General features: G+C 31.6%; 2 protein-coding genes, 1 long non-coding RNA gene and 1 pseudogene across 4 annotated transcripts in view; 1 reads left to right on the top strand and 3 right to left on the bottom strand.

Annotated features, from left to right (window-relative positions):
- Positions 1 to 3,254: 3,254 nt before the first annotated feature.
- On the top strand, positions 3,255 to 4,776 carry LOC149031506 (uncharacterized; annotated as a pseudogene). Its single transcript, XR_016177702.1, has 4 exons — positions 3,255 to 3,540; positions 3,778 to 4,048; positions 4,288 to 4,497; positions 4,635 to 4,776. The product of XR_016177702.1 is annotated as an uncharacterized LOC149031506 (transcript).
- A 22-nt stretch (positions 4,777 to 4,798) lies between these two features.
- LOC107073059 (uncharacterized) lies at positions 4,799 to 5,431 on the bottom strand. Its single transcript, XM_089175798.1, has 2 exons — positions 5,073 to 5,431; positions 4,799 to 4,972 (listed from the first exon to the last, which is right to left on the bottom strand). Exons 1-2 carry the CDS (start codon positions 5,348 to 5,350, stop codon positions 4,804 to 4,806), a joined length of 447 nt encoding a protein of 148 aa, XP_089031924.1. The 5' UTR covers positions 5,351 to 5,431; the 3' UTR covers positions 4,799 to 4,803.
- A 69-nt stretch (positions 5,432 to 5,500) lies between these two features.
- On the bottom strand, positions 5,501 to 6,125 carry LOC149031505 (arylsulfatase I-like). Its single transcript, XM_089175799.1, has one exon. The coding sequence runs from the start codon at positions 5,820 to 5,822 to the stop codon at positions 5,565 to 5,567; it is 258 nt and encodes an 85-aa protein (XP_089031925.1). The 5' UTR covers positions 5,823 to 6,125; the 3' UTR covers positions 5,501 to 5,564.
- A 4,850-nt stretch (positions 6,126 to 10,975) lies between these two features.
- The window catches only part of LOC149031497 (uncharacterized), a 205,353-nt gene continuing 204,274 nt past the window's right edge, over positions 10,976 to 12,054 (bottom strand). Inside the window, exons 2-3 of the long non-coding RNA XR_016177692.1 lie at positions 11,539 to 11,818; positions 10,976 to 11,021 (exon numbers count right to left, since the gene is read on the bottom strand). This is a non-coding gene — a long non-coding RNA (uncharacterized LOC149031497). The remainder of the gene's footprint in view (positions 11,022 to 11,538; positions 11,819 to 12,054) is intronic.

Raw genomic sequence — 12,054 nt, 5'->3', positions numbered from 1 at the left:
CGTTCATAGCTTATATATGTAAAATGACAATGTTAAAAATAAACAACCTTTTTCAAACCAAAAAAAAAAAAAAGTGGTGGTGGCGGGTGCTGGTGGTGGCGGGTGCTGGTGGTGGCGGGTGCTGGTGGTGGTGGGGGTGCACCTGCAAAATTTGATGACTACAAAAAAAAGGTCATCAAGTTTTCGAAATTCCAAATTGGATCGTACAGGCTGAATTTTGGATCGTACGAGGCCATTATCGTACGAATGGGATCACTGATCGGCAAGCGTCCGAAAATGAGGGGACAGATCTTTTGCTACTAAAGCGCGTTAGTGTGGCTAATGTCAGGTTTTTAAAACTATTGTCGCGGGAATGTAATGTATGTATGTGTATATGAAGTAGACACTATGCGCCATGACGTTATAAACCTGACAGCGAACATAACGAACCTTAGCGGCGTATTTACGAAAATGATCTTTCCTTTTTTTTCCAGACGCGTTGACTCTACAATTTCTTATGTCAATCGTCCTTCTTATATCTAGCCTCCGTGATCATAGGAGTCATACAATAAACAATATGAAGAAATCTGCTGCTTAGACTCATCGAATGCTCTCAAATGCTTATGATGATAATAGTATAAGTGAAAATACTAGTGGTTTCGAAAAAACGACAATGTTAGTTTAAACCGTTAAGTTAACCTCGCTCGAGTTAACTCGAGCGGCGTTGTATTCTATGCTGCTATAAACATTTTGATTAATTTTGTATTTTTAAAATTTTTTTACGAAGACAATGTTCTAAATTGTATTTTTTTAAATAAAAAAAATTGATTTTTTTGTGCGAGTTTAAAAAAAAACTGTGCGTTAAGGAGTTAATAAAACTGTAAAAAAAACAATTTTCAGACAGGTTTTATAAATTACTTACTGTTTATTTTTCGAATATGATTCGTACTAGTTTTATTTACAATACTTCATAGATGTAACAATGTTAATATTTGAAATAACGTCAATTTAAAGATAAACTAGATAGATTTAGTTGGTTAATTTTTACATAAAAAATTTAAATTTACAGGAGTATGTTTACTCAATCCTATTTTTATATTTACATGTATTAGAAGGATTAAATGTAATCAAAATTTCTTCGAATTTACATTTGGTTTGTATTGAGACACGTCCTATAAACATGGAAATTTTATTATTACGTTCAATCTTGGTTGTAAATTTTATTTTTCGGTCAACAAATTTTTGTTCTACCAAGGAGGAAATATGTCAAGGCCAACAATAGAAGAAGCACACTTACGTCATTTTATGCTATTTTTGTTCGATCAAGGAATTAATTATATCGAAGCAGTGAAAAAAATTACCGATACTTACGGGGATGTTTTGACAATAGTAAAGTGTTATAAATGGTTTTGCAAGTTTAGAAATGGAAATAGGAGCCTTGAAAATGTCCCGCGACTAAACTTACATGATAAGATGGAGTTATTAAAGGAGTTTTTGGATTCAGATCCTCGCCAAACATATCAGGAATTATCATTCAAGCTTGAAGTTTCAGAGGGTTCAGTTCCGAAACTTCTTCGTCGCATGGGAAGAGTGAACTGGAAAGGAATCCAGAATCCTTCCTCAAGAATTGATGGAAACGGTGCTCGATCAACGGCGTACTATCTGCGCGTCTCTTTTGTCTCGGCATGAAGCCGATCCGTTTTTGCAACGATTGGTAATTGGAGATGAGAAGTGGATGGTATACAATAATTCTGTACAAGAAAAACAATTGCTTTCTTCCGGAGAAGCACCTGTTCCGACACAGGGACCATCACTAACATTACAGAAGATACTTGTTTGTGTGTGGTGGGATTTTTATGGAATCATACACTATGAATTGCTTGAACCTGGTCAGACCGTTACAGCGACAATGTATTGCGAACAACTCGAGCGAATGATACAAGAGCTAATAACAAGATAACTCAAAGCAAAAAGATGCAAAAATAATACAGAAAAAAATAATAGAGCTTGGATTGGAACCTTTACCTTATCCACCCTATTCACCAGATCTTTTGCCGTCGACTTACCTTTATAAGACGTTAGAAGATAGATTAAAGAGCAATAGGATTTAATGCATTTTTTAGATTTTTCGTTGTTCAGATCTTTATTTAGACAATAGTATTTAGGAAGATAAGTTTGTGGTCCAAAGAATAAGGACGAGATATGTTATAAATAATATGGGTCTCGAAGTGCGGTAGGCTACAGAGTTGAAAAAACATTTCTAGAGAATCTCTTTATTAGATCTTTCATTGCATTTTACCAGAACCTTCGTTCAGTCCAGCAGTATTTTCCATATGTTTTTCGTAACGTCTTTATTTCATCTATCCTAAAATGTTTGTTAAATAGCGGAAGAATGTAGATGAAAAAGGGGAAATTGAAAAGCATACTAACAAAAAAAATTTTATACCTGAGATTCAAAAAAAGGATTACTTATATTTACTTAATTTCTGACGAATTATATTTCCTTTGATAAACATCCTACCATTTTTGTTTCTATCTATGGGTATCGCATCCAGCATTCCATTTTTATTGCTTGAATTGTGAAAAGTGCACTTTCTATCAGCTATTCCACTCAGAGACACTACCGGTGACCTTTATTATATATGGCAATAATATTATAATAAATAAATCCTACAATTATCTTACTCTTAAAACTGTTCATTCGTCTCATTCTCTCGAAACTTAGATTTTTGAAGGTTTCACTTCTAACACGTGTGATCTGAGCACATGATTTTTTTTTTTACTTTTTACGTGTCTCGACGAAATCGACATTCCTCGAAAAAAAAAATAATTCGATAAGATGTATAAATTATGAAGTAATAAACTAAATTACAATTTACAATCTTTCTTTCTTTCTCTCATTATTTATTACGTTTCCTATGAGACGTAAGAAAATATTTGATTTGTTTTCCGTTGAAACAGTGAGGTTTTTTTATCAGTAAATGATCTTAAAAAATGTGAACACGATGGCAAGTAATGAAAGGAGTAACATGATTGAAAAAAGTGAGAAGAAGAGTAATACGAATTCGTTTGTTAATAATACAAGTAAAAACTCATGTTTCTAAAAAAAACGATGATGAAAAGAATAAGGTTTGATAAAATAGGGCCTTGAGTTCCAATATGAACTCTCCATGTGTTGCATAATCATGGTTTTTAACTAGAAAAATATTATATACATAGCAAAATGGAAAAAAAGGAAAAGAAACGTTGACAGGATAAAATAATATGATGATCTCATTGTTTTTTGAATCACCAACGGAAATTTTAAACTATGATAATAATTTGACTTAATCACAACTGATTTTACCACAATTTATATAAATAGTTAATAAAACGTATTACAGATCTTATAAAGCAAGTAGTTCTACGAAGTATTTCAGTTCTTCATATTCCGTGTACGAAACAAAATGATGATGTGTAAGTTAAATGTATTCGTATTATTGATAATCAATCTTATTTATATCATCGATGGGAAATACGAATTCAAGGAATACATTAATGGACAGCGAGAAACAGAAGTAGGTAAGATATATATCATTGAAAATATTTATACCGTTTATAACAAACAATTAATACTATAATTATAATTACAATAATCCTTCCATATACGTGAGTATATTTTGATTCCGCAAAAATATTAAATGAAAATCGTGTCAATAAAAGTTCATTCAAACGCGTTAAAGTAAATCCGCGTAAATGGAAGAATTATTTACAAAGAAAAGAAATAAATAGAAAAAAAAAACATTCTAATCACGATAGGATGCACCAAAAACATAAGCATGAAAGTTACTGATATAAGGAAACAGACGTTATGTATGCCGCGAATGACATTAATGAAACTTGTCCTGGATAACGAATATTCTTATTTTCCTAACGTGATACCAATGATGAAATGTCACGGTCATTGTAGTAAACTTTCTTGTCTACCGATTTAAACAATACGAAGACCAATTTTCCTTGAACGTACACATTTAAATTCTCGTTATCCATCCTGCGTTTCTCTTGACGTCGAGGAAGACGTTGAGTGCAAGTAAGTTGTTTTTGTTAATTATATTTTTCATACATTTTTCTTTTTTTTTCAATTTATTATATATTAAATGATAGTTAAATTGAACATAATCAAATCATATAATAATTTTGTTGAAAACGTGTTAATAACATTAACGTAATAACACCTTTAATTCATATCACTCGGACTATTTAAAAAAAAGAATAAAAACCACGATAAAATATTTGTATTTAATTAACCACAAAATTTCCTGTGTAAAGATGTGCCTGTGAAGTCATGAAGGAACATTGTAACAGCAAACAAGTTTACCGCAAGAGAAATTGCAACTGTGAGTGTATAAATAACGAAGAAAAAAGAGAATGTATGAAGCAGTCCAACATGATTTGGGATCAGCAAAATTGCAAATGTATGTGCAATAAAATGGAAGAGGCGTGTTCAAGCGGTCTTATGTGGAATCGTGATAAATGCGCGTAAGTATTTTATATAATCTTTTGTTTGTTTGTTTTTTTTGCTTCTTCTTTTCTCGTTTTATTATTAAAATACGAAACACGAACATCACAATAATAATCATACTGTTTTCTTATTCATTGAAATTTTTTGTTTTTAGTTGTGCTACAGTCATGATGATGGGAGATAAATAATTTAACTTTATACTTATTAAGCAACAATAAAAAAATGCTTATTACTTAACCTTGTACTTTGAATAATCAAATTAGTAAACAAAATACAAAAGGAAAAATAAAAGAAAGAGATATAGAAAAAGAAAGTCTTATTTGTCATGCACTGGCAGTGGTCAATGTATCGATATAATCTCCAAAATTGTTCCAAGTGTGATCCCATAATTCAGGATTAGCATTATGGTTCCATTGTAAATTATCGGGTGGAATAGCCGTGGCATTAAATTTCTTTATCTCTTCCTGTAATTTCTTTAATATCGTGGGTAACCTGTAAACGTATATTCGCGTGATAAATAAAAGAATAATGAAATATTAAAAAAAAAAAGAAATTAACAAACAATTGATTTATACATAGAGTTTCTACTCACTCGTTAGCAAGATTATTATCCTCGCAAGGATCCTGTTGAACGTTGAAAAGACATGGCGCTTCCAATGGTTTGCATAAGGGTAAAGAATCATTTTTAGGTGGACATTTGATAAGAGAACTTTCACGAATTTCATGAATTTTTTCTGGTGTAAATGAAAAACCTAAACTTTTGAATGCACGACCTGACATACTACCGATTACTGCACCAACGTTATACACCCACTCTCTTCCGGATGGTCCATACCATCCATCCCACGCACCATTATAAGCACATACCATGCAAATGAACGACCTTCCTTACGATCTCATTTCAAGTATTACTATCTTTTATCTTTCTCGTAATCGAATAAACGATTATAGCAAGGTATAGACCAAACAAATGTTTAACAGCTACATTATATGTCTTTGCATTTTATTTTAATTCATAATCTTATTTTCTAACGACTTTGAATTTTATTTATTTTATATTTAAAACAAAAAAAAGGGAATCGTTTTATCTGATACGAAACATTTGATTGTCTATTAAAGTTCCAGTTTTCACAATTTTACCTTGCATTAATTTCCAATCACCAACAGTGATCGCCGATACACCAAAAATATCATCAATATTATGTAAAATAGTTCTACGCGGTGAGTCCTTGTCATCCAACAATGCTTCCCATGAATCAATGCCATCCAAATGCTTTAGATACGAAGGATCGCTACCAGCGATCGATAAGAGTGTTGGTAGCCAATCGGTTATGTGAAACATTTGTGAACTTACACGACCAGAACGATTTAATTTAGGTGTTCATAATAAACCGGTACCTCTAACACCTCCTAAAAATATATTATAATAAAAGTTTTAAACATTGTAATAATAAAGCTTATAACAAAACATATATACAACCTTCCCAAAGTGTATTTTTAACGCCTCTAAGTGGCCAGTTCGAAGCTGCATTCAAATTAAATCCAGATGCTGGACCCCGATTGTCGGTAGAAAAAATAATCACGCTGTTTTTCTATAAATCTGTTTTTTGTAGAGCTTTAACAACATGCCCTACCGATTGATCAAGCTTACTTACCATACCTAGAAGAAAAAATTGATTATGATAATAATTCAATTTGATCTCTATTTCACATGTAATAAAACATTTTTTAAATAATTTTCAATACCTGCGAATCGTCTACGATTGTAATCGGCAATCGAGGAATACTTGGCCACTTCAAAGTCAGGTGCTTGTAAAGGATTGTAAGGATTTCTAAAATGAACAGCTGCATGGGCTAAATATAAAAACAATGGTTGACTGGTATTGTGATTCTCAATCAGTTTAATGGCCTCTTGCGTGAAGATGTCAGTTGAGTATTGACCATGTAACTCCCACACTGTATTCATATCACGTCTTATGTCTAGACCCCAATATGGCTGTGCGTATAGTACAATGAATATATTATTCTCCCGTTAATTTAATTCGACCATATACACACATTGTATTTTACTTTACGAAGATAGTACGGGGAAAAAATGCAACGCTTTTTTCCATTCCCGACGAGAATAGAAAATTTTTGAAGTGAAAACTTCTTTAGAATGGGAGTGATCTGAAAAGTAAATAAACGGAAACGGAGCTATGTAACGAAGCTATGAAACGGCTGCTATACTAAATAATGAGAGAGAAAGAGACAAACATATAGGATTTAGCCTGGGAGAGAATGAGACGGAATATAGCTATACAGTTTTTCCTATTCTCGGTCTCCTCTTTATGCTATGCTTCGTAGTTATCGCTCCTGGTTGTATATGTGTGTGTTTGTGTGCGGCTCCATACTACGAAGAGTGGACACATATTATTTCGATACTCAAACTGTTTGTAGATAGGAGCAATAGAAGGGTAGAAGAATAAACAGAGATAAGCACGTAGGTATGCGACAAGAGTATAAGGTCCAAACGAACCGACGGTCGAAATAAAGAAAAAAGGTGCGTGGTTTTTTTTTTACCAAACATGTCATTTCTTTTCTATTTAAAAATGTTTCTATTTTATTGGAAAATTAAGGGGACGTTCTACTCTGCAATTTTTAAAAAAATTAAATTTTTTCTTTTACATTTTTCGAATGTATATATATGTAGAAATATTGTGTTAAAATTTCAAAAAGATTCGATGTCTCTAACTACATTTTTTTGCTGCCTGAACGTTACTATCTCGGACCGCTCTGCTGAGCGTTCGGCGCGCACGGTTCTTATATCGGCTACGGAGACTCCAAGACTTTTAAAATGCTGCTTTATTATCATCCATACGGTGAAGATTTCGTTGTTAAAAAGTTGAAGTGTATTTTGCATGTGGCAAAACGTAATTTAAGCGCGCTAATAAGGTAAGAAAAGCTCTCATACAAAAGAAGAAAATTTAAAAGAAAAACGCCGAACCGCCAAAAAAAAAAGAACCATAGCAAAAACAGTAGTGAAGAGAAAAACGACTGTTGTGAAAAAAGTTCCTGAAGTAAAAACTAAAAATTTACAATCAAATTGATGAAAGAACTCTCAGAGATCTACAGTTTAGCAGTCAGAAGAAATTTGAATTCTTCATAGGATATGCTTAACGAAATTTGGGCAGGATACTACCACAAAATTTCGACTGATGCCAAGCCGAAGCATTCTAAGTGTTCCATCGACTGATGAAAGTACCTCAAATCAAAGGCACATGGCACCTAAACACATGTTAAACGGCAAAAAAGTTGTTGAAATTGCGTGCAAAGTTTCGGCATGTATCTTCAACGAAGGATTTCGAACAGTGATGAAGATAAAGGAAACGATGGGCATGAAACTTGGGCCAGGAGCGATCGACTTTGCTAAAAGACGCGACGACCGACGTATCGAATCTGCGAACCGTCGGAGCTCTGAGTGCTCAAAAGATGCCAGATCAAAGTGGAAGAAGGCAAGACTGGAAGAAATTGAAGAATATGAACAAGAAGAAGGTCTATTGTACGGTCCAGGCATCGCAGATTAAGTTTAGGTAAGAATTTTTAACGATTTTGAGTAAAAAAAAACTTTAAACGCGTTTATCTCGAAACTATGTTTTGAAATACTAGCTCCATCGTATCTCACGAACCAGTAAACCGATTCTTATAAAATTTAATCCACATATTCTACACATGAGCTGTAACAAAGTGACGCTAAATCTTTTCTTAATTTTAATTTTTACTATTTATTTTTAGTCAAAAACAACGGAAAAAATGGTCATTTTAACGTTTTTTTGTAATTTGTCCACCATTTTTTTATTTATTGATAAAATTTCATATATTAGCGTCACTTTGTAGCTGAAGTCATATAGAATATAAAACCATTTTACTTTTATGTTTCAGGTAAGCCATTCTCAAGTTCTGATGGAGCTACCAAAGCACTAAAGTTTTGAGGTGTTTTTTTAAACTACTGTTTTTGCAATAAAAAATTAATTAAAATGAAAAAACAAAAATTCATTTATATAGTTTAAGACTCAATTTAACAAACCCAACAACTTTTATATCGGTATCTTTTATAGTTTTCTTGGAAAAAATTCGCGAAAATAGCCTTTTTTTTTGGTGCTTCGAGTAGAACGTCCCCTTAATATTAAATTATTTATTTCGCAAATATTATAATTAACAATATTGAGTTATAGGTGATATTAAAAATACTCTTTCTTATAACACAATTTCTCTTTATTTTATATGATAAGGTGGAAGCACGTCTTTACTCAATCAGGAATAGAAAAAGAGTAGACGAATAACGAATAAACCAAAAGAAAAATATATTTCGTTGCCAAGCACTTAAGATGCAGCTGCTCCTTGGTAGGGATAAAGAAAACAAAGATTAAGAAGGACCGCCCATCGATAGAACAAAACCTCTGTGTCCCACACCGGATATCGGATATTATTTATATAAATAAAAGTATCGATGGCATTTTGTAGATATGGTAAATAAACGCAGAATAAAGAATACTGCGTAGAATTCAAGAAACAATTATGAAATATATAGAATATGATAATTGTATTGTCTGCAATATTTTACAAAAAAAAGAAAGATTATCAGATACATCAGGAAAAAGAATTAGAGAACACTGTAGAATATTTTTCTTATAAATATCCAAAGACATGTTTTTTAATTATAATGTTTGCGTATTTAAGAAATTTATACTAATTTTTCAATAAAATAGAAAAATTTTTAAATAGAAGAAACTAGACACGTGACAAAAACAAATAAACCTTATTTACTTTATATTTCCAATAAAAATACAATAATATAACTTATTTTACAAATATAGAAAAAAAAATATAGAAAATAAATTTTTAAAAAAATTCTTAATATTATAAAATAAAACAACGGAAATGATAAATAGTTATTAAAATCGTTGTAATTCAAAACCCGATGAAACGAAAAAAATACGACCAGAACTGTTCCCTTCTTTTACGGCATCTTCAGGTATTAGTTGCAACACAAAAAGAAATACTTGTGTGTGTTAACCCCTAATAAAGATGTCTCACATTCACAGAAAGTGTGAAAAGTGTAAAAGAAAAAAAATTTATCTACCTGAGTTTCAAAAAAAAAAGATATATTATATTTACTTAGGTTAAGATAGAATATATTTCCACCGACAAACATTCTACCATTTTTGTTTCTATCTATGGCTATCGCATTTAGCATTCCATTTTTATTGCTTGAATTGAAAAAATGTACTTTTTATCAGCTAGTCCACCCAGAGACCATACCGGTGATCTTTATTATATATGGTAATAATATTATAATAAATAAATCCTACAATTATCTTACTCTTAAAATTGTGCATTCGTCTCATTTTCTCGAAACTTAGATTTTTGAAGGTTTCACTTCTAGCACGTGTGATCTGTACACATGTTCTTTCATTATTTAGTATAGCAGTCGTTTCATAGCTCCGTTTCCTAACCGACCGTGTTTCATTTTTCTCTTTTTACTAAATATCGTAGCCGTTACAACCGCTCCGTTTCCTGACCGACCGTGTTTCATTTTTTTTAGATCACTCCCATTCTAAAGAAATTTTCACTTCAAAAAACAAATATTAAGTTACAAACAAAATAATATTTATTATTTATTATGAAATACTTTTAAACTACATTAAATATAAAAGAAAAATTATAAATTTAATAAAATATGATCACAGTGAAGAATCTTAAAAACAAATTAAGAAAAGAGAAAGGAAAATTTAATTATTTAATAATTTAAAGAACATGTTAATAATCTTGATTCTAATTAACAAAAAATTGATGCATCTTTTGATGATATAGACACAAATTTAATGTCCCAAGGAAATGGAATGATCCATCATCTCCAATTACAACTACAAATTATTGACAAACAATATAATAATATAATGAGATATAAAATATGATTAAATAGCCATTCTTGAAAAGTTCGAACATGTTGTTGAACCTTTGAAAATAACTCAATAGCTTGAAGTTGCCCTCTTCAGCCACAATTAACACATTCGTCGCCATGGCACCGTATACCGGAGACGGGCATGCTTCCCCGGGGGCCCCGTATACGGTGACGCTCTTCTTGTTGAAGTTATAGTATTTTTAGTTGGAAAAACCAATCACATTTCCCATTTCGAAACAAAATTATTTTCGGTAAATAAAAGATAGTTTTATATTTTATTATTTTCGATAAATAAAAGATAGTTTTATATTTTATTATTTTCGGTAAATAAAATATAATAATATAATATAACCATAATACTCGGGTCGCATTGTTGATATTTCTACTTATCGCTTCTTTACGTTACGGCGCGCCGACAGTCGAATTTTAGGCCTGGCGAGAAATTCAACCTGAACGGGTTGGGCGACGAACGTGTTAAGTAGGGACCTCTTCGGCATTAAGCCTTTTCTTTTTTCATTCCCTGAAAACTGTATTTAAACATTTCTTACGTGTAGTCCAGTCAAAATAGCCCTGAAATCGGGTTTTTGAGCTATACGGCTGAAAAAATATGGAAATTATCAGAAAAATGCGTACAATACTGTGGGCAAAGTAAAAAAGTTCTCAACCACCGGGAAAGGGGTGAAAAAAATTAAAAACTACCCCAAAATACGATTTTTGGATTATATGTTAAAAATATCAAAAAAAGTTTCAAATAAAAGTTGTAGAGCATAAAATTTTAGGCCTATCTATATCAGACCATTTTTCCCCTAAAACGCACCCTTTCACCCCTACGACGGTTCAAAGTACTCAAAAAATGAAAATTCAATAAAAAATATAAAAATTGGACTTTAAAAAATTTTTTTTTTTTAATTATCTTTAAAAAACTACAAAGAACAATCGTAGGGAAACAAAAAATTTTTTTTTTCATCCCTTCTATTAAAAATCAAGGGGTGAAAACGGTTTTTGCTCGATATTTCGCTTAAAACGGGTTATTTAAAAAAAAATTTCTTTTTCATATGAATTTTTAATTTATTTTTTAAATTTTGGTGTTGAATTTATATTTATAAATATTTACCTGTAGGAAATATCCCAATTTAAAGACAGGTAATTACTCCCTTAGTCCTACGCCTTTGTAGAAAGAAACAGAAAATGAAGCTATCCTGCTCTTACTCATTGTGACGTAGTTCGCCATGGCACGCATGCGCAAACTCCTAACTTCCATGCGTGCAAGAGAGATAGACAACCTATTGTTAGCTTCGTCTAAATGTAAACAGTATAACGGGATGAAACCCTTTTTCTTAAATATATTCTCTTTTTCTTCTATATTTTCTATAGCTCGAGAGCCTCGCGCGAATCTGTGACAGCATAATAGATTTTTGAAAATATCTCAAAAAGTAAGCGAGATAAAGCGATTTTGTATTAATTATGTTTTGTAGACAATTTTATTTGCTACAAAAAAGGTTCAGTACTAAAATATTTTGCAGGATGATAGATTTTGCTTACCTTTTTACGAATATATAGTGTTATAGGAGCCACTACTCAATAATTTTTGAGATATTTGCCATTAAAAATGCTTATGAGGCTATCTAGT

This window comes from Polistes dominula, unplaced genomic scaffold (genome assembly GCF_049000335.1).
Source record: "Polistes dominula isolate Pdom_NZ unplaced genomic scaffold, Pdom_raw_medaka contig_19, whole genome shotgun sequence".
Classification (NCBI taxonomy): Eukaryota; Metazoa; Arthropoda; class Insecta; order Hymenoptera; family Vespidae; genus Polistes; species Polistes dominula.
The sequence above is the reverse complement of the archived record's forward strand: the minus strand, read 5'-3'. Positions and strand labels throughout refer to the sequence as shown.